The sequence below is a fragment of the Conger conger genome, chromosome 4 (assembly GCF_963514075.1).
Source record: "Conger conger chromosome 4, fConCon1.1, whole genome shotgun sequence".
Taxonomy (NCBI): domain Eukaryota; kingdom Metazoa; phylum Chordata; class Actinopteri; order Anguilliformes; family Congridae; genus Conger; species Conger conger.
Genome location: NC_083763.1, coordinates 77,013,964 through 77,036,980, shown reverse-complemented (window position 1 = coordinate 77,036,980; position 23,017 = coordinate 77,013,964). Strand labels below are relative to the sequence as shown.

General features: G+C 44.0%; 1 protein-coding gene, 1 long non-coding RNA gene and 1 pseudogene across 3 annotated transcripts; 1 reads left to right on the top strand and 2 right to left on the bottom strand.

Annotated features, from left to right (window-relative positions):
- Nucleotides 1-525: 525 nt before the first annotated feature.
- Nucleotides 526-2,664, bottom strand: LOC133126383 (tripartite motif-containing protein 16-like protein). Its single transcript, XM_061238562.1, has 4 exons — nt 2,039-2,664; nt 1,727-1,886; nt 1,514-1,564; nt 526-654 (listed from the first exon to the last, which is right to left on the bottom strand). The coding sequence occupies exons 1-4, from the start codon at nt 2,471-2,473 to the stop codon at nt 533-535; spliced, it is 768 nt and encodes a 255-aa protein (XP_061094546.1). The 5' UTR covers nt 2,474-2,664; the 3' UTR covers nt 526-532.
- A 985-nt stretch (nt 2,665-3,649) lies between these two features.
- Nucleotides 3,650-11,048, top strand: LOC133126386 (uncharacterized). Of its 2 annotated transcripts, XR_009708530.1 has the most exons (4): nt 3,650-6,970; nt 7,343-7,468; nt 8,203-9,849; nt 10,135-11,048. It is a non-coding gene; the product is annotated as an uncharacterized LOC133126386 (long non-coding RNA). The 2 variants fall into 2 exon arrangements; XR_009708529.1 differs by lacking the exon at nt 10,135-11,048 and having other exon boundaries at nt 8,203-10,133.
- Nucleotides 11,049-12,718: 1,670 nt separating this feature from the next.
- On the bottom strand, nt 12,719-23,017 carry LOC133126377 (tripartite motif-containing protein 16-like; annotated as a pseudogene).

Here is a 23,017-nt window from a genome sequence, read left to right as displayed (position 1 = left end):
GGCTGGAAGTTCAGTAGAACTTACCAGTTCTCCAGGACGTTCGAAAGTACTTAAAGGAAAAGAGAGTTCGTCCCCGAGACACCTCATGGTGAGGTACTGCTCGTGGGAACGTGAGGTCTGAGCTCGGCAAGGGGTCCGTAGCTCGCAACAGGGTAACGTGACAAACGGCACGTTTAGCATTTAGCTAAAGTCTTCATGTCTTCCACTCAGCGAGCAAAACTGTCCTAAATCACTTCCCCGATCGCTCCTCTATAACATCCGCTTCACCGAACATGTGTAAGTGCCTTGCACATTAAATAATTATACCACAGTCGGGGTATTTACCCAGGTAAAGCAGGGTATTTACCCCGGTAAAGCAGGCGTACATACCCAGGTAAAGCAGGCAAGTATTTGGGAGGTTTATGTGAGGTTCAGTTTATCTTACCTGATACCCCTCACCAATCAGGTTCTCTTTCTAACTAGACACAAAAACCAGGACGTAATAAATTATTTGCACATTTTATTGATAAAGTAATGAACACCCAACAAATCGTTAGAAAGATAGATAGATAGGATAGGACTGGAGCTCCCTCAAACGGTTAGCCTCTCTGTTCCCCTCAGGCAGGTAGAGGCAGTTACTTGCTGTGTTGGGGTCCAGTGTGAGGTGACAGTAATCTGGAGGAGAAGGTTAAGATTCAATATGAGGACGGGTCCATCTAAAGCGCCCACCGTTCCACAGATGTTATCAGGGTACAGCATGATTTCAATAATGTTTCATGTGCATGTGCGTTTATGATCGTTTCAGAGGAAATGCACTCAAAGAAATACAGGCACTGGTTGTCATTGACTGCCTCTATAAGCAGAATTTGGGTGATTTCTGCCCACCAATGATGTGATCAGTAAGACTCACAGTTCCGGCTTGAGGAGCCAATTACAATCCCTTATTGGAGGGCGACAGAGCAGCTGAATGGTGGATGGTTACTCATTGATGCTTGAGTGTGTAAGCTTTAGTTCAACAGACACACACTACTAGATAGCAAACAAATGCACCCTCATCGAAAGCCTCAGGCTTAAAAGTGCAAACAGAAAATGGGACAGTCAAAATATTATGGGCCTTTCTAAAGGCTCTCACACCTCAGCATTCTCTTCCTGGTTTTCAGTATCAAAACGGCCACAAATTGTGACATACCTACATATTTTTAAAAAGTCCCTAACCCTGCACCCAGAGCACCCAACAGCCCAATGGTCAGCTCTCTGTGCTTAGGTTCACATGTAGCACCGTGATCCCAGAATTATGCAAAAATATAGAATGCAGGAAATCATTTGATTAACAGCTTAGACAAATAGCACTTTAAGTGTAAAATATGCATACTTTGACCAAAATGTATTACTTGGATAAATATGGAACACAAATCGAAAGCTCCAAGACGATATAAAAAAGCTCAAAAACACAAAAACTGTGCGTAGAGTAGAAGTTATTAGATATGATTTTATTAAAGTGAAGTAATGAGTACATTTAAGAGCGAGCACTCACACTGTAAGAAATCCTCTCTGGTCCTGAGCTCTACAATATGTACTTCTTTCACTGCAGGGACACAGAGAGAGAGAACGGGACATAAAGAAACATGCATAAGAAGGAGAGAGAAGATAAGAGAGAAATGTGGGGATGGAGGATAATGTTGACACTGAAATGGATTTCAGGTTTACACTAACTAAAAAAGGATTGTGCTCTGTCAAATGTAAAAACCTGATTCAGCCATTTTCAGCAGTTGCCCCTGGCAGACGTCCTCCAGTCGCTCTTTCAGCTCAGAGACAGATTTCCTCGCAGCCTCAAAAGAGATGTGTGGACTGACAGTGATGCTGGGTAAGTCTCCAGGTCCAGGAGGGACACAGAGAGACTGACAGCTCTGCAGACAGACAGACAGACAGGCAGACAGAGAACAGTCTCAGTACAGATTCCTGTGCAGATACCAGGAGCAGATCTTTGTAAATGAGGAACACACCTCACCATGTATGTACAGTGTACATGTACAGACTGTCAGAGAGCCAGTGATGTTACCTGGAGGAAATGGATGTGATCCTCTGTGTGTGAAAGGTGCTTCAGCTCAGCGTCTCTCCTCCTCAGCTCAGCAATCTCCTGCTCCTGTCGCTCCAGGAGTCCTTCAGCCCGACTCACTTCAGCCTTCTCCTGATCTCTGCTATTTAAGGCAGAGTTACGTTTTGTTCCTCCAATTGTTTTCTCTGAAACTGTGTGAGAGAGAGAGGGAGGGACTCCCTGGTTCTGCCCACAGCTGCAGGAGGAGTGGTGTTGGACTGAGGCCAGGCTGAGCAGAGCAGGGACTGTAGAGAGAGAGCAGACTTTCTGCAGCTCATAAAACTCATATAACACACCTCCCAGGGTGCATGGACTTTTGTTATAGAGAGATCCACCATGTTTTTTAAAGAGAAGGTCAATTGATCCACAGCTGGAATATGTTTGATAAAAACTACACATTCCGCTGTGTGGTTCTGGTTAGTGTGTCTCAGATCTCTCTGGATTTCACTGTGTGGTTCAGGACAAATCTGTCTTACCACCCTAACTCACATAATCCGGGGGGTTGGGTGTTTTGCTCAGGGACACTTCGACACACCCAGGGAGTGGGATCCGACCGCTCTTACCGCCTGAGCCAATGTCACCCGCTTTTAGATACATTGCTCCATCCACCTGGAATAATTGACAAAAATAATCTTAAAGCTGGATTCTCTTGCGACTCTGGGCAGTGTCGGAGAACTCATAAATGATCTGTACTAATTGTTTTAAACAATTTTTTTTTGTTATTTCTTTTTTGTTATTACATATTCAATGAGTGTATTATATTTTAATTGTAAAGTCAGCACACTTGTAAAAGAGTCAATGTGTACGCTCAATGTGTATATAAGTTGATTGATAAGCATTAAGTTTTGTTTCTCTGAAACAAAACTTCAATATTGTTTCATTGTTCAATATTGTTTCTCTGAAACTGCATGACAGAGAGAAGGAGGGACTCCCTGGTTCAGAGAGACAGACCAGACCAGACCAGAGAGACACATATTTAGACAGATATTTCTGAAGGCACACGATGATGACTGAAGGCGTGCCACCATTATCTGCTGGAACTGAACACAGTCCCTCCCACCACAAACACACCTGAAAATCCGGTAGTTGGTTGGTTTTCTTTTTTCTTTCGGGCTCGTGTGAGCCGGTCAGTGGTGGGCCGTCAGGGCCAGCAAGGCCTTCTCTGCAGGCCTAAACACTATCAGAAGCACTGACCTACATTTACAACCTAAAATCTAATTTTTTGTTCCAGGTAATTGTATTAATTTATTCCCAACAGTCTATTCTCTTCATTTTGTAGCGTTTCTCTTGGATGCATTTCTTCCAGTACGTGTATGTGGATGTTCGATTTTTGTCTAAACAGATTTCAGCCTCGATGTGCTGCCATGTCAATCTAATCTGCCCAGGGCCTTCAAAATCAGTAGTGCTGGCCGATGCAATCTAGACTATATTAGCGATTGACTGTTTCTTTAACCTTTAACCTCGCCATGACGAATGTCAGCATTTTTCCATCCTCTGATTGGTTGGTCAGAGCAAAACACACAGCCAAGTGCGACTAGCAAAGTCGATTATATATGTATACTATATGTCGCATATAGGCATATGTGCAGGAGATAAAGCAGAACACTCTCCCAGAACATGTGCTTGTCATGATAAAAAATAATGAGGAGGAATTGCACCCGAAGGTCAAAGAATCTTTTTCAAAAGAAATGAAGGGCAACCAAATCGAAAATACCAAAGAAGCAGATGGCAATAAAAAAGCAGAAGGCAGGTGTAAAAAGAAAGACCTTGGATACCTCTTCATCGGATGATGAGTACCCATGCCTGGTTTGTACGGAGCCATTTGAGAACAGCCGTCCAGGAGAGGCTTGGGTCCAGTGTCTGAAATGCAAACAGTGGGCTCATGAAGAGTGCACCCCTGGCAAAGCAGTTTGTGTGTGCCAGAACTGTGATTCCGATGACGAGTCTGACTAGTGAAGTTTGAGACCTGACACAAAATTAGTTTGAATACTTGACATGTTTTATTTGACAGTTTGTTTGAAATTATTTTACAATGGGAATAATTTAATGGCCACATTCCAGGATTTATTCAAGTTCAATGATTAATCAACTTTTTCTGTGGCTGAATTTAATTTTTTATTTGAATAAAACAAATAAATAACACAAAACTAAATTGATTCATGTTTTATTTGCGGCAACATCCAGTGTCTTGCCCCAAATAGTGTGACAACTTACCCGCTCATGGGGCAACATGTCACGTGTTTACACTCACTATTTAAATGCCTATAAGTATGTACTGAAACAAGATATGAAAATGAAATGAATACAAAATATATGCCTGGGACTTTGCTCTTTCATTTGGTAAGCCCATAAATCGCAAGATATATAAAAGAGTGTAAAAAGTGTGACAACATGCCCCGGTCTCCCCAACTGAAACACTGTATGAAGATGATTGGCTTTCACCGTAATGTATTCATGTGATAACTTAGGATGTGTAATGGTATAAGAACAGACACCCTACCCTGTCTGCTAAAATCTAGAGTGTATTCTCACATTGGTGTGACGCATTCTCCGTGCTTTGTTTTGCTGCAGTATTAATAAAGTTTGTATTATTGTAGCTCTCCTTGCTGTAAAGAACTGGGTTCTTCTAAAGGGGAAGTCAGCAGGATCTCTAACTCGTTTCTGTCACAAAAGGGGCTGAGTCCCCCCAGTCCGGGACTGGAAAGGGATAATCCCTAAAATAAAGACCGCCTTCGGGAGGAGAAAGCGATACGAGATCCGAATAGTGAGGAAGGAGAAAGACTGAGCGGCAACCCCAAAGCAACGAGACCGAGACTTGGGCACACTACACCGGGTGTAGGGCGTGCCTATGCGTTGATGAACGCAACGGTCCGGGGCCGGAGATCTCTTAAGGCCTTAAGACTCATTTCAGGTTGGTACCTCTCTGTAATTGTTAAAATGGGGAATAGTTGCGGGAAGGAGCTAAATGTGGGCTGTGCTAAATTTACAGGACCCCTAAGAATAATGTGGAACCAACACGGACCACCAGCTGTGGAAGGTTTAAAAATTTGGCAGGAACATGGGTTTGCTTTAAATGGCACATTTTCAACACAGAGGTTAGAGGATGTTAGAAAGAATATGGAAAGTTGTTCTAAGAAAAGACATTTTTGTAAAAAAAAAAAAAAAAAAAAAAAAAAAAAAAAAAGGAGTTAAGGGAACTTGAGTTATGGGACAAGAGGTGCGTGAAAGGCAGGCGAGACAACAAAGGAATAATGACAAAAAAAGGGGAAACTCAGCCTCCGTCATATTTTTCAGTTGGGGCGAGTGGGAAAAGCACACCCTGTTTATATCCCTCACTAACCATGTTAAAACATTCCGAGGTTGACCCGGACCTGGACTGCCCGGTGCCCCGTCCACCTCCTCACGCACCTTCACCGCACCAGCCAGCCCCCGGTCCCCAACACCCCGACGAGACCGCCTGCTCCAGCCCTGACTCTGCCATCGCCACCACGCCTACAGACTCCTGGAAGAGGGATCCCTCAGCCACCAACATTGACACCCTCCACCAGCCCCAGGATCACCCTGTGGGATCAACCAGGCACCGAACCCTCCACGGACCACACCAGGTCGGGATTACCGTATCAGCCACGGAAAAACTACCTGTGCGCAATACCAAACTGTCAGTTCCCTGCCACAGGAACTGCAGCAGACGGAGCCCCTGTCTGTGCCTCACACACCGCAGAGGCATGGGAACGCCAGTATGGATTAAAAGACATTCCAGAAGGAGAATGGAACAAAGAACCATATCAGGGTGATCCCGAAGGGTGGTACGGACCTAAACCTGATGGTCCTCCCCGCCCCCAGTTGACAATGGGACAGTTTCCGATGGTAGAATGTCCGGACCCCCATCAACCGGGGCAGGTACAATTGGTGTAACAGCTCTATACTAGGGACAAACTATGGGCAATCTGCACGGAACTGCCGAACCCAAGTCATACCGGGGGAGAAACTTTCTATCACTAATTGATGGAAATAATAGTGTGCTAAACCTAGCAGTAATGATCTGGAAGGCATCATGTGCATGCACTTGGGCACCAGGTGGGGAAAGGTGAGAGACAGAGCTGGAGTACCGGGCGCTGGAGGGCAAGTGGCTGCCTTCGACCCTACCGTCATCTATAACCCAGCAGCAGGATCCCCATATGGCTTACAGACTGCGGCTTTGAGGGCAGCTCTCGCACATGTTTTTCCCACTCACCTGGATACAGGTAAACTAGCCAGAACCGTGCAAACACCCGAAGAAACAGTGGAAGAATATGAAGACAGGCTGCAGTGTTATGGAACTGCATGGAGGACTGCTGAAGCCCCAACCATTCCCGGGAGTGCAAAACACACCATACGAGTCGTATCTCAGTCAGCACTTCATGAACGGGCTGAGACCCAGCCTACAGGCAGCGATACAACAGACTCTTGTGTGATGGCAGCATGCCCGCCTGGATGACCTACGACGCCATGCACATCATGCGGAAAATAATGAAAGAGAAAAGAAAGAAAAAGACAGAAAACAAAATCAGACGCAAATGGTATAAGTGACTGACCTCCAACTCAAATAGCTGAAGAGTCAGCAGCCAGCTAGAGGAAGAGGCCGAGGACGTGGAAGGGGGAGAGGAAGAGGGGCTGGAAGAAGCGGTGACAGAAACGGCCCTTGTTATGTCTGCGGAGAAGAAGGACATTGGGCACGAGACTGTCCCAGGAAATACAAAGGGCAGGGCGGAGGAGACCAAAGACTGGACGAAAGAGGCGAGCAAGAATGGCAACACGCTCCACAGGGCCAGGGCACAGGGAGGAATCATCCTGATCAGTTTGACGAACAAGATTGAAGGTGCGAGGGGAAAGGTGGATGGAGCATGCGGCAGACGGGTGAGTCCACATTAATGTTGATAAAATGCAAACCAGGAGATTTACCAAATTGGACATTAAATGTAAATGGGAAGGACATGACCTTCATGGTCGATTCTGGGGCCGGGGTGTTGCGCAGCCAGCCACCTCTGGAAGAGGCATAAATACCGTAAATGCGGGGGGGGGCAGTTCTGTTTATGAAAATTTCACTGAGCCGCTGCCTTCCGTTAGTGAAAACACCACTACCCATCATTCTTTCTTATTTTCCGAAAAACATGTCCAGTAAACCTATTAGGAAGAGATTTGATTCAACTTTTTAATATTTGTATAATTGGTACAAACGGAGAAATGGTTGTTACACAAGGGACAAAGCCCATAAATGGATTCATGCAGGGGGATCACAGAGCCACCGGCAGGGCAGCCGCGGGTCTAAAGAACGAAGCAATACAGAGGAGAAGGAGATATTGTGAAGCGCCAGGGGATGAGATGTCGTCAGACAAACTGCATGTAACAATAAAGGTAACAGAGCAGGAAGATTGGGGGTTCTTGGGTAAGCTAGGAGATGGCCAAGTGTATATAGGAGATCTCTATATGGGGCCACAAGCTACCGCATTTTCTGTAAATTTGACAAATCGCTGTTTTGTGAGCCAGGAAGTGTTCCACACATTTCGATTGAAAATAATTCTGATTGGGCATGGGAAGACCTGGGCCCTTGGGTGGCTCAGTGTCAGAACACCACAGATTGGGAAAACAAAGGGTGGGGCCAATATTCACCCTCCCTTCAGGTACGTTGAGTCTCAGTAAGAGAATACATACCTGTTTTTCCGCAGTTGTTAAAAGGAGGGAAAGGCCCTACGACAGGCACCTCCCTGTTTCTCAATGCCTCAGAAAGGGAAACACTCCTGGCACAGGCCCCAGAACAACTCTGGACCACAAATACAGCATCAGCGGGATTATTGGCAGGTGCCAAACCGCTGGAAGTCTCCCCAAAGTCATCTTACAGGCCATGCAAACGGCAATATCCTCTTCGACCAGAGGCCGAGGAGGGTATTATGCAAGCATTTGAAGAACTATTAAAAGAAGGAATTATTGTGCCGTGTACAGGTTCCATTACATTACGTGGCATTTAGCAGAAGCTCTTATCCAGAGCGACGTACAACAAACTTGGTTCCCCAAGTAACACGCCTATACTGCCAGTAGTAGTACGGTTGAATATTGTGTGGAATTGAATAAGGCACTGCGATTTGTCTCAGAGCAGGTGAAAGCAGCACAACCAACCGTACGAGATGAACCTGGACACCAGCTGAGACCAGGAGACTGAGTGAACCTGGACACCAGCTGAGACCAGGAGACTGGGTGAACCTGGACACCAGCTGAGACCAGGAGACTGGGTGAACCAGGACACCAGCTGAGACCAGGAGACTGAGTGAACCTGGACACCAGCTGAGACCAGGAGACTGGGTGAACCAGGACACCAGCTGAGACCAGGAGACTGAGTGAACCTGGACACCAGCTGAAACCAGGAGACTGGGTGAACCTGGACACCAGCTAAAACCAGGAGACTGGGTGAACCTGGACACCAGCTGAGACCAGGAGACTGGGTGAACCTGGACACCAGCTGAGACCAGGAGACTGGGTGAACCAGGACACCAGCTGAGACCAGGAGACTGAGTGAACCTGGACACCAGCTGAAACCAGGAGACTGGGTGAACCTGGACACCAGCTAAAACCAGGAGACTGGGTGAACCTGGACACCAGCTGAGACCAGGAGACTGGGTGAACCTGGACACCAGCTGAGACCAGGAGACTGGGTGAACCTGGACACCAGCTGAGACCAGGAGACTGGGTGAACCTGGACACCAGCTGAGACCAGGAGACTGGGTGAACCTGGACACCAGCTGGGACCAGGAGACTGGGTGAACCTGGACACCAGCTGAGACCAGGAGACTGAGTGAACCTGGACACCAGCTGAGACCAGGAGACTGAGTGAACCTGGACACCAGCTGAGACCAGGAGACTGGGTGAACCTGGACACCAGCTGAGACCAGGAGACTGGGTGAACCTGGACACCAGCTGAGACCAGGAGACTGGGTGAACCTGGACACCAGCCTAGACCAGGAGACTGGGTGAACCTGGACACCAGCTGAGACCAGGAGACTGGGTGAACCTGGACACCAGCTGGGACCAGGAGACTGGGTGAACCTGGACACCAGCTGAGACCAGGAGACTGAGTGAACCTGGACACCAGCTGAGACCAGGAGACTGAGTGAACCTGGACACCAGCTGAGACCAGGAGACTGGGTGAACCTGGACACCAGCTGAGACCAGGAGACTGGGTGAACCTGGACACCAGCTGAAACCAGGAGACTGGGTGAACCTGGACACCAGCTGAGACCAGGAGACTGGGTGAACCTGGACTCCAGCTGAGACCAGGAGACTGGGTGGTGGTGAAGGACTTCCAGAAGAAGAGGTGGTGCGAACCAAGGTGGCGTGGGCCATTCCAGATCCTGCTCACGACTCCATCCACAGTCCGGGTGACTGAACAAACATCTTGGATTCACGCCAGTCACTGCAAATTGTATTTTTCTGTGAACATGTTATCATTTATATGATAAAAGAAGGGATTGTGGGAGAAAAATATAATGTAACCTAGGATATATGTATCCCGATATGTACAATGCATATAGTTAGAAAACTGCTTAAAAGAATAAAATGTGCTTGTGACAGATAACCAGCAAAAATGTAAGGGAGGGGTGAGTGCTCTGCCACACCTTACGTCATATAGGCATACGTGCAGGAGATAAAGCGGAACACTCTCCCATGGTTGGGTGCGCTCATGTGCTTGTTATGATAAAAATAATGAGCCTAACCTGCCTAAGGAGGAAAGACGGATGATAAATGTAAGCTTTCTAGTTGCTGTAGCAGTGTGTTAATTGCAAAACAAATGTTACATGACTTAAAGGGCAGATGTGGGCCCAGGAGTACAACGTGTGATGGAAAAGTACTGAAACACTGTATGAAGATGATTGGCTTTCACCGTAATGTATTCATGTGATAACTGAGGATGTGTAATGGTATAATAATAGACACCCTGTCTGCTAAAATATAGTGTATTCTCACATTGGTGTGACGCATTCTCCGTGCTTTGTTTTGCTGCAGTATTAATAAAGTTTGTATTATTGTAGCTCTCCTTGCTGTGAAAGAACAGGAAAGGTTGCTTGAAAGACGTCTCTCCAAGGAATTTCCCCAACAACATCTGTGGCATCTCGCAGATCTCAGCTCGCAGGTCACACATTTTGTGAAACGAGCCCCAGCTCTTTTCAAAGAGAGCTGGCAGACAGGTCGGGATCTGGCAGCCCTCCTTTAGCTCCATCAGGCCCGCCATTTTTGGAAAGGTTACTATGACAGGCCCATACGTGCCGTTACACTGCAGGTGAACAGGCCAACATGTTCAGTTTCCCAAAAGTAGTCGATGCCACTGACTGCACTCACCAGTGTAGGGAACAGGATTAACCCAGCACTCACTCTGGCACACAGCAGTGTAGGGAACAGGATTAACCCAACATTCACTCTGGCACACAGCAGTGTAGGGAACAGGATTAACCCAGCACTCACTCTGATACACAACAATGAAGGGAACTTGATTAACCCCGCACTCACTCACTCTGACATACAGCAGTGTAGGGAACATGAATAACCCAGCAGTCACTCACTCTGACACATGAAATTGGTAAACGCAAATTCATGGAACCTTATTGTATTGCTTGAGGTACAGCAGGTCAGTGTGTGGAAGTGCACACAACCTCAGACTGGGGCAATGGTTCACCTTTCAGCACGACAATGACCTGGAACATACAGCCAAGACAATGCTGGAGTGGCTTTGGGACAAGTCTCTGACTCTGTGTTTCTGATACACACTGTAACCTCTACATGAATGTTTATCAGGTTCATACTCCTCATTTTACTGTACTATTTTATCCAGGGTCTAAACTGCGTGCTGATACATTCAGCGAGCAATTTATTAGGTAGACCTGTACACCAACTTGTTAATGCCAATATTTAATCAGCCAATCATGTGGCGGCAACTAAATACATACAAGCATGCAGACGTGGTCAAGAGGCTCAGCTGTTTTCAGACCAAATGTCAGAATGGGTAATAAATGTTATCTAAGTGACTTTGACTGTGGAATTGTCTATTCTTGACAATAATTATTTTTTTGAGAAGGTTTTTTTGGTTGAGTTGATCAATTAGTGGAGGTGGTAGAAGTGTGCTGTTAGATAGGTTGATTTTACCTTTTAGACAGTATTTCAGTTGTGAGTATTGCAGGAAGCTGCTACCCCCGATATCATACCTTTGTCTCAGTGACTCGTGTGGTATTAGTGAATGGTCTTCACAGAAGCATCTGTGATGTGTAATGCCTGATTTCCTCCATGAGTTGAATGTTAGAGGTTTATTTTTAATTTGGAAGTCAGGATTATGCCATACTGGTGTGAATTTATTTGGGATCAGCAGATGACCTCTGATTTGGTTGAGTTTTCACGAGTCACGGCAATTAAAGGTTTTGTTTTTTTAATTGTGTTTTCTAATTGACTTTGAGAGAAATGGGAGATCTAGTAGTGATAGATTGTTGGCATGCATATTGTTCAATGTCCAGCCATGGGTGTTGTTTTTGTTGGTCTCCCTGTAGGCAATTATTAATGTGTTGAAGATGGGTGGTGAGATGACAGACTCTGAATTTTGGGGCTGAAACCCTCCATGGTCTTTGGGTTTCTGTGGTGTGGATAGTTTACTATAACTATAACTATAGCATTCAACATACAATACAAAATGCTGAAGTAGCAGGAAATATCAGGGATAAAAACGCTGATATGGAATCTTGTATATTTTTTCATCTCAAAGGACCTCTCACACTTTCTGGCGCCATCTGCTGGTGAGGACCGAAAGTGCATCTTCTCCTCCAGCTCTTCCGGGATTCATGCTCCACCTGGAAGCTTGTGTGTCCAACCCTGACCAATCACATCTCAGCACCCCAGTCCTGACCAATCAAATCTCAGGATTCCTGCCCTGACCAATCAGTGACCTGGAAATCCAAAGCTCCTCCTTACTCACAGGAAGTTTGAGAATTGTGAAATGTTTGAATTTAGGTGCAGATAAAATCTGATAAAAATGTTTTATTAACCTCTGATTTCACAGCATTATCACATTACTAATACAAAATAGAAACAGAACAGCAGACGCAATTGAAAGGCCCAGTAGGAAGGTTTTTTACTGAAAATGAAACATGCAAAACATGCAGACAACACATAATAATTTAAAAAGAAGTCTATAAATTATATATAGAATATCTTAAAAAGAGATGAAAATCTTTCCAGAATGTTTGTGCATCAAAAGAAATATACATATTTATCAATAATCAAATAGGCCCTAGTCCTTATCTTTGTTGTACTGTTAGCAGTTGAAATAGAATTTTCCTCTTTGTTGTATACCACTCTGAATAAGAGCATCAGCCAAATGCCATTAATGCAAATTATTAATTACCTGAGGTCAGTAATTCCATACGTTAGGAGTTCAAATCATGAATGTCTTACAGGAGGAAATTTAAAAGTTAAAGTTAGTGTCAATAATGTCATAATTTCTGAATATTAAAACAATAACCTGATACCGTCTCACAATGGGTGAGACATTCCCACCATGTAGTAAAATGTTATTGACACACAAACAGGAACTTACATTATGAATGTGTAAGAAGCTCCCAAATCCAAAAAGCATCACTTTTCAAAAATAATTTATTTTCAATTTTGTTAAAAGCGTCTTTAAAACAGGTTTTCATATATTACCATGTCAGACAACATTGTTAGTTGTCTCTAGTATATTATATTCATAATAATACATTTTATTTGTGAAACGTTTTTCCCAAGCTCAAAGCACTGTACAGTACATTTCAAAAATAATAATAATTTTTTTTAAATTGATTAATAACAATACAAGAAGCAACACAAAAAGCAAGAGTAAAAACAAGACCAAGCTATAAAAACAATGTTTACAATGAACCAGCAGGGAGGAGAACCCCCAATGAGCAGAGAAATGCTATGTGTGATGACCAGTGTGATAGGCCTCCCTAAACAGACAGGTTTTAACTGTGTTCTGAAAGACTGGATGGATTCAGAAGTCCTGTTGCACCCAGGAAGGTCATTCCAGAGCCTGGGTGCTGCAGCACTGAACGCCCTGTACAGCGATGTAATACTTCTAAAGGCGTCTCAAAAATCATCCATTAAGCACTCCTAAATCATCAAAATGGAGTCACAACAGTGACTTCACCAAATCTTATTAAATCAGGTTTGTGAAGCTGCATATCAAGGTAAAACTCGGCCCTTGGTGTAATGAGCCAGCCCAATATTTCATTTAATTCATTTTCTATCTCATTTCATTGTTTTATCTCACTGTTTTTCCCTCTCTTTAATTACAGCTGATCTTCCCTTCACTTTCTGTCTCATCACATATCACACAGTTTTATAGAGGATCCATAATCATGAAGCCAAAACCCAGGATAGAGGGGCTGAGTGAATGTGGTCTGGACTCTGTGCAGGAGGGTCATTGTGTCAGAGACGCTGTAGAAGGACAGAGTTCCTGCCCTGTGATCCAGGTACACTCCTATTCTGGAGGAGGAGGGAGCAGTGATGTCAGTGCGCTCTTTATTGTGCCAGAAAGAGTAACCAGAGTGAGAGCAGCTCAAAGCCCAGGACTTGTCATTAAGTCCCAGAGCAGCGTCATCACCCGTTCCTTTCCTGCTGATGTCTTTATATGTCACTGCTATAGAAACCCTCCGAGTAACAGCGTCCAGACAGAGCCTCGGTGAACAGCACCTGGTTCCAGTAGTCAAATCTCTCTGGATGATCAGGATATGACTGGATCTCTTCCACACGGGTCACCTCTCTGTTCCCCTCAGACAGACGGAGCTTGTCATACGCTGTGTTGGGGTCCAGTGTGAGCCCATAGGAATCTGATGGAGGAGAAGAGAAGGGGGCTCCATTTGCATTGGTGAAATATCCAATACTTTCTTCATTGATGTCCTTACCCTCACATTTACATTTTAATTAGGGATAAAAGCATGAACGGCTGTTTTTGAACAATTTTTTATTTCTTTACAAAATGTGCAGCAGAAACTGTAGGTCCCAGAGGAATGAAACTGCAGGTATGTTCTTATCCTCCCCCTACTCAGGTTATCACAACTGCACCTAATCTGTGTCCTAGAATCTAAAATTCTGTCATCTGATTCCTTGGGTCATACTGAACAAAATGCATATTCCCAATTTAATATTCTCCAGGCAGATTTTTCCGCTATTTAAAATTTGTTTTGGGGATATGGTGAGAATTTGGCCCATCTCCAACTAATTTGGCTAGAAACAATCTGCAGAGACAGAACCTCAATAATGACCAAATCTCTTTTTATTGATTTGTCCTTTAATATAGCAGACCATAATATTTTAAAGCAGAAGCTTTTTAACATACTCATGTTGTTTTCAAACTGAATGGTGTTTAGTGGCCCCTCTTGAGGGAAAGGTTATTGAGAGCGTTCATTTTCATTGACCATTCTCTTACTTTGAAGCCATGTGTACTGTAACTGGTGTAGAAATTGAGGCTTAATTTTAGTTTTTAGTTATTTTCAGAAATAAGCCGTGTTTTTCTTTTAAGATGAAAAAGAGACTGCCACCTTTCTGCCTGTGCTGGACTATGGTGATCTCTTATATATGCACACTTCTGCTCAATCTCTTCACACGCTGGATTTAGAACAAACTGCAAAGCCTTGACTCACCATTGTGAGCTATACTCTCGGGTAGGATGTCCAGCTTTGGCAACAACTTGAACATTGGTATACTTTTGTGTCCAGTGTCCCACGAGAAAAAAGGGAATTTATGTATTCTGTCCCTTTGGACTGCAAAATGACTTAAAGCTTAATGCTTTGATATGGTTGAATGCTTTTAAATCCACTACAAAAGAACTGTACGTGAAATTGATAGGATGTCAGTGTTTACACAGATTTTTTGTTTTGCTTTTATTGCACTTGCTGTTGATTGTTTTATATTGTAGTGTTATTGGTTTGTTGTACTGTTTTGTGTTATTTGAAAGTGGTTTCAACATTTAATATTTTCACCCACTATGATGATGGTAATTCTTGTTTTATTACTATATATTCATATTTTACTGACTGAAGGACACATATTATCATATACAGTGCAGTCTGTATGTATTCCAACAATTTCTGTTCTTTTGGCTCTTTATTTACATCCATAATAGGTGACATGGGCGACATGGCTCAGGCGGTAAGAGCAGTCGTCTCATTGGCTCAGGCAGTAAGAGCAGTCGTCTCATTGGCTCAGGCAGTAAGAGCAGTCGTCTCATTGGCTCAGGCAGTAAGAGCAGTCGTCTGGCAGTCGGAGGGTTGCCGGTTCGATCCCCCGCCCGGGCTGTGTAGAAGTGTCCCTGAGCAAGACACCTAACCCCAAAATGCTCCTGACGAGCTGGTCAGTGCCTTGCATGGCAGCCAATCGCCATCGGTGTGTGTATGAATGGGTGAATGAGAAGCATCAATTGTACAGCGCTTTGGATAAAGGCGCTATATAAATGCCAACCATTTACCATTTAGCTGATGAGTTTAGGAATCACCATTTGTATACAAAGTCCTCTCATTTTAAGGGACCAAAAGTAAATGGATGGTTGGGTTTTCAGCGGATTCTGAATAGTCAGGTGTATTCAATCGCTTCTTTAGTGCAGGTATATGAAAGCTTTGAGTATCTAGTCTTGATTCTAGGCTTCTGAGTGCCTTTGCAGTCACCTCATTGGTGTTTGCCAACATGAGGCCCTGAGTTGTGCCAATGACAGTGGAAGGAAGCCATTATGAGGCTGAGAAATAAGAAAATAACCGTCAGGCTGAACAATAGGCTTTCCAAAATAAACAGCTGGGAACATCCTTAAGAAAGACAGCACTGCTGAGCTCAGTATTTGCAAAGAGGCTGGTAGGCCAAGGAAGACCGACAGTTCACATTCTCACCATAATGAAGAAAAACCCCCAAACACCAGGTGGACAGATCAGAAACCCTCCTCAGGAAGCAGGACTGGATGTGTCAGTGACTACTCTCCACAGAAGAAGAAATGCCACAGGCTGATTCCGTGCCGAACCTTTATGATTTGCTCCACGTTTTGCTCTAATTATATGTAGTATAGGCACACACATGCAGTTCTTCCAAAACGCAGTTGTTTTGCATCATGGGGAGAATTGTGTTTTGTGTGTGTAATTTATTAATGTGGCAAGGTCTGCCATGTCTTGTAAGGTGTCGGCATCACTAGTTTTTTCTCTCTCTCTTGTATGGGAAAGGGCCTGCTGGTGCGAGTCTGGTGCGTTTATCTATCATTTTAAATGTGTAAAAATGTTTGCCGTGTAAATCTTTCTGTTAAATTGTTGTTGTTGTTAGATGCACTACATAGATGCACATAGTTTAAATATGACTATATTGTTTATGGAGGTTCAGCTGGGGGAGGAGCTACTTAAAGTGCCGAGTTTAGAGTTCCTGAGGATTAGTCCACTCAACCCACAGAGCAAATGAGCTCCTGAAGATTAGTCCACTCAACCCACAGAGCAAATGAGCTCCTGAAGATTAGTCCACTCAACCCACAGAGCAAATGAGCTCCTGAAGATTAGTCCACTCAACCCACAGAGCAAATGAGCTCCTGAAGATTAGTCCACTCAACCCACAGAGCAAATGAGCTCCTGAAGATTAGTCCACTCAACCCACAGAGCAAATGAGCCCCTGAAGATTAGTCCACTCAACCCACAGAGCAAATGTGAACATTGGGCCTTGAAAGCAGAGTCAAATTTTGCACCTTGCTGCATTCTCACTTTATTTTATTTTTGCATGAACAGTCACCGACCACTTTATTAGGTATTAATTAGACTTATTAAACTTCTACTGCTGTAGCCTATCCACTTCGAGTTATGATGTGTTGTGGGTTCAAAGATGCTCTTCTGCATGCCACTGTTATGATGTGTGGTTACTTGCATTACTGTCACCTTCCTGTCAGCTTTGACCAGCCTGGCTTTTCTCCTCTGATGTCTCTCATTAACAAGGCCTTTCTGTCTGCTGAACTGCTGTTTTTGTTTTTTGCACCATTGTTTGCAAACTCTAGAGTGTGCAAGTGTGTCCCAGGAGATCAGCAGTTTCTGAGATACTCAAACCACCCTGTCTGCTACCAACAATCATTCCACGGTCAAAGTCACTTGGATCACATTTTATCCCCATTCTGATGGGTGATGTGAACAGTAACTGAAGCTCCTGACCCGTATCTACATGATTTTATGCATTGCATTGCTGCCACACATCTGGCTGATTAGATAATCACATGAATATGTAGGTGTAATAAAATAAAAATGTTCTAACACCTGATGTCGTTTAATGTATAGTTTTGTTCACTGTAAATATTGGCACTTCAGTTTGGAGAACCTGCACTTGAAAAAAAAGAAGCTTCACCATGTTCTTCACTCCTTGCTGCCGTCATGAATTCTGTAGTCTACAGATCTGCTCAAGTTCAATCAAACTCCTTCACACTCATTGGAGGGTGCATCAAGACAGGCTCCAAAGGCAATCAAAAGCCAAGAATCAAAATACTGAAGGCTCTCTTATGCCTTCACAAAGGAAGCAATTGAATATACCTAACTATTCAGAAGCAGTTGAGAAGCCAACTGTCCAATTACTTTTGGTCCATAAAAAAGAAGGGGGGGGGGGGGCTATGTATGAAAAGGAATGTAATTCCTACACACATCACCGGATATTGATGCTAAAACCCTCAAAGTAAAGGGGCAGTCTGCACTTTAACTTCATATTCATTGTTTCATTTCAAATTATGATTTCTTTTCATAATGTTCTGTTGCCAAAAGAACTGAAACTCTACCAGCTGTCCAAGTACATACGCGATGTACTGTGTGATCTGTTTGTTTAATACCAGGATGACTGCAGCTGAATTAACAGAGATCTGATGGAGGAGAAGATGTATGAGATCTCTAAAGCCAGCCAGTTATGAATATAGAAAATTATAAATTATAATCTACTTCTTCATATTCCCCCATAATCTCATGTTGCTTCATTCTTTGCATCGGGGCTGAAATACAGACTCACATTGTAAGAAGTCCTCTCTGGTCTTGGGCTCTTCAGGGCCAACAATATGGACTTCTCCCACTGTGGAGAGAGATCACAACGTGAGCTCTTAAAGATTACCTTCTTTTATCATTTCCCAGTGAAATATAATGCTAATTTCACAGTGGAAAAATATTGGTCACACTTTACAATAAGGCAGATGAAAATGGCATTAACATGAATTAACTGATATACTGTTGAAATACATGAAGGATCCAGCATCAGTATCAATCCCAGCTATTCTTCTAAAACTGAGCAGAGATGCAGTGAGATGAGACAAGATGGAAATGTTTTATGATAAAATACTGAGTTTGAGAGGATCTTCATTTGGCATCTCTGAAAGGAATCTTTCTAAACCTTGCAGTCTCCTCTCATCTCTCCACAGCAGCTTGCATCCTAGCAAGTAAAGACTGGAGATACTTTGTTCTCTGAAGCGTAAACAAAGCTGTGACTGAACAGGTTTATGGTCATACTCTCGCCAGATAGACTGCCTCATAACACACTGGGTGCTTTCAATGTCTCATCCCTACACATATTGTGGCTCATTTGGAGCTTCAACTGTCACTCCACACTGTGATATATAACCTGTGAGACAGACTGAAATGTCACTCACTCCTCTCATTAATAATATATAACCTGTGATAGTGCCTTTCATGATGTAAAAGTGAATCTCACCAGTGTGTTGTGTGCAGTGCCTAAACACACTTTCTGCTGCAGGGTTTGTCCACCAACCTTTTCCAGAAACTTTGACCAACTCCGCCTTGAAAACGTCCTCCAGTCGCTCTTTCAGTACAGAGACAGATTTCCTCACAGCCTCAAAAGAGACGTGTGGACTGACAGTGATGCTGGGTAAGTCTCCAGGTCCAGGAGGGACACAGAGAGACTGACAGCTCTGCAGACAGACACACAGACAGAGAACAGTCTCAGCACAGATTCCTGTGCAGATGCCAGAAGCAGATCTTTGTAAATGAGGAACACATCTCAGCATGTGTGTACAGTGTACATGTGCAGACTGTCAGAGAGCCAGTGATGTTACCTGGAGGAAATCAATGTGATCCTCTGTGTGTGAAAGCTGCTCCAGCTCAGCGTCTCTCCTCCTCAGCTCAGCAATCTCCTGCTCCAGTCGCTCCAGGAGTCCTTCAGCCCGACTCACTTCAGCCTTCTCCTGATCTCTGATCAGCTCTTTCACCTCAGAGCACCTTCTCTCAATGGAGCGGATCATCTCAGTAAAGATCCTCTCACTGTCCTCCACTGCTGCCTGTGCAGAGCTCTGTTAGGAGACACAGAGAGAGGAGGGCTGTACATTTTAACGAGGCCTTTCACTCAGCTCTTACTGGGACCCCAGACAGCCTGTTCCCCACAGTGTGGCTCAGTGGGATTGAGCCCCACAGGGCTGGAAAGTGGCCCAACCCTGGGCTCCTCACTGGCTGACTGGAGGAGAGCCCTGACTGAGCCCTGAAATGGCTCTTCCAGCAGCCAGCTGTTGTCTTCTCCTCTGGTCAGTACCCACCTTGAGTGACTGCACAGCCTGTCTCAGATCCTTCAGCTCCTTCTCTCTCTCCTGGATTCTCTGCTGGAATTTACTCTGTGTCGCCCCCAGCTGCTTCTGTGGATAGATTGATCATTTCTCCCCAGGTTTATTATGATAATTATATTGTATTATATCATATAACAATGTTGAACTACATTTTATCATTCAAAACGGTAAACTGGTAACAATTTACATGAATTAGCATTAACTAATGCAAATAACTCACAACTGAGTAATTCATCTATACCGCTTGGTTTAGGTATCTGTACATAATTAATTCATGTTATCAACTCCATTACTTCATGCCAATTCATACTAAAAAAAAAACTTCATGTATTTATTTTTGGTTTATTAATTATACATTCATCCTATGGCTTGCTAATGTGGAAATATCCAAGTAATTACTACATTAGATAAATGTTCTCAAATACATGAAACTGGATTTGTTACATTTGAAAAGTGAATTTCAATGAAAAGTCTATTTCATGCTTAAATTATGTATTCGTATATAATTAATTCATTTTAACAACCAAATAGGTAAACGCAAATTCATGGAACCTTATTGTATTGCTTGAGGTACAGAGGGTCAGTGTGTGGAAGTGTACTGGCCTCATAGCTAAAGCTTCTAAACTGTGTGAGTGGACTAGCTCCTCCAGCCGTGTTGATTCTCATTCAGGGAGTGAATATGGGGGTGAACAGAGCTGACTTGGGTTCACTTCCTGCTCTTACTGCTCCATCACTGTGGACTTCAGATCAGGGAATCATTGTGCTACTGAGTCCTTTTCAAATGTATAAATCATAGCTAAATATCAAGATAATATCTGTAATTACTGATAAAATAGCATGAGTGTCATGTGTAAGTTTCAGTCCTTACCTGTTTCTCAGTTCTTTCTGCTGCAGCTGAGACTGTATCATGGCCTCTGTGTTCATCCATTGTACACAGATAACAGATACACTGCTGATCAGTACGACAGTAAATCTTCAGTGGTTCGTCATGATGAGAGCAGATATTCTCCTGCAGGTTTCCAGTGACTTTGGCCAGTTTGTGCTTCTTAAAGGCAGGAGATTCATAGTGAGGCTGGAGGTGAGTTTCACAGTAAGAGGCCAGACACACCAGACAGGACTTAACGGCTTTGTGCTTTCTCCCAGTGCAGACATCACACGCCATGTCTCCAGGTCCAGCGTAACAGTGAGCAGGAGGAGCAGCTTGGAGTCCTGTCTTCTTCAGTTTCTCCACCACTTCAGCCAGCATGGTGTTTTTGCCCAGAACAGGCCTTGGGGTGAAGGTCTGTCGGCACTGGGGACAGCTATAGACACCAGTATGATCATCCTGATCCCAGCAGTCCTTAATACAGCCCATACAGTAACTGTGTCCACAGGGAATAGTCACCGGATTCTTCAGTAGATCCAGACAGATCGAACAGCTGAACTGGTCCTGATCCAGTAAAACGCCACCTTCAGCCATTTTACAAAAAAATGGCTAAAAAAAAACTGATGAGATCAGTTTTTATTCAGAAGGTAGTGTAGTTTCTCTGAATCGGCGTGTGAAAGAGATATTTCCTAGTTCTGAGCAGACCCACCTAGTTATTTGACGCAAACAGAGAGAGAGTTTCGTTTTCTCTGAAACTGCGTGACAGAGAGCGGGAGGGACTCCCTGGCTCTCCACACAGCTGCAGGAGGAGTGGCGTTGGACTGAGCTGGCTCTCCCCACAGCTGCAGGAGGAGTGGCGTTGGACTGGCGCCAGGCTGAGGCCGAGGAGAGCCAGCTGAGCAGAGAGTGCAGGGCTCGTTTCAGAAAGAGATGAAAATGCATCCCTTGCAAATCGCAAATAAAACTGCGATGGCTAGAGACCTCTCGCAGAACCGATTTTTTCCACGGAAATACGGCGTGTCCTCTGGTAGTGCTGAAATCCAGAAGGAATCTTCCGTGATCACGCCCCCCCTTCAGATATGTACGGAGTTAATGAAATAGTTCATTTAATTGTAACCTTCTTGACAGAAATCACCTTCTCTCGTTTCAAGTGTCCCCTGACGTTGGGTACATACGTATATGCGGCTTATGCCTACGTGAAGTTTATTTTTAAACTACGAGTATACATTTTCACATGTTACAGTAGGGAAATTCACAAAACTCGGCCCATTTTAAGTATTGGCTACATACAGTGACGGGTAATAATACGTACGCATAGCCGATGGAATTTATTCTAAGAACTGTATACTTTAATTATTTTTAAAATAATTTCGTTCTGGAAAGTAATAATGAGAGTGCACTTTAAATAGCCTCCACTCTCTGGGATTTAGTTCAGAAAAGGCACTGACAGCTTTCCGCATCACCGTCAGCTTTCTTGGGCTTGTCAGATAAAGCAATGGAGTAAGCAAACCTTCCGTCCAGTTAAAGCGACGACGTATTGTAAATTCTGATTTCATTCAGATTCCCAAGCCCCAACACAGGCGTCAAGTGAAACTTCTACGTAGGCCTAGTACTTGGGCTCCCAAAAGTCCTTGGTGCGACTGATAGGCTAGTTTACAAATTCCCATCATCAAGGCACCGACTAAGAACGAACACACTTTTGTGTAGAAATGGGTAGGCTTCCACGCTGTAAACATCGCCCAACAAGTTGTATGTGATGGCAGTCACAGAGTAGGCTAGGCTATTATCTACCGTGGTTAATCTGGGAGCACGATACTGTACATTTTGAGTAACTGTGATTTGTGTCATCACTTTCCCACCGGCGATATTAAACCGATATTATTGCTGGATGGCTTCTAGGTGGCGTGTAGATTTAATTTGAATGTTGCAAATAGCAAAATGTCTAACATATCTATTAAGTATAGGCTATTAGGTTTGCCAGGGACACGTAATTGTCAAATGAAATAAATAATTAAATGGTTGGCCTTTATATAGCGCCTTTGTTGATGCTTCTCATGAACCCATTCATACACACACTCACACACCAACGATTTGGCGATTTGGCTGCCATGCAAGGCACCAACCAGCTTGTCAGGAACATTTTGGGCGCAGGTGTCTTGCTCAGGGACACTTTGACACACCCAAGGTGGGATCAAACCGGCAACCCTCCAACTGCCAGTCGACTGCTCTTACCGCCTGAGCCAATGTCGCCCCTCTATTTAAAATTGTGTTTTTATTTTATGTAGACCAATAATTCTAACTGCAATATAAATCCTTCCACTCCTCAGACACACATGGACAGCCCACAGAGCTTAGGAGTGTTGCTGTTGTAGGGAAGAATACATTTCCTGCTTCAGTGTTTTTGTAACCTAACACCTCAACCATACTCCCTTATCAAGGGGGTTAGAAACAAAGCCCAGCACCATCATTACATTACATT

Coding starts and splice junctions, on each gene's coding strand:
- LOC133126383 (XM_061238562.1), bottom strand. CDS start 2,473: ATGTGTAGTTTTTATCAAACATATTCCAGCTGTGGATCAATTGACCTT. Junction 1,887..2,038: donor ATCACATCCATTTCCTCCAG/GTAACATCACTG, acceptor GTCTGTCTGCAG/AGCTGTCAGTCTCTCTGTGT. Junction 655..1,513: donor CAGAGAGGATTTCTTACAGT/GTGAGTGCTCGC, acceptor CTTCTCCTCCAG/ATTACTGTCACCTCACACTG.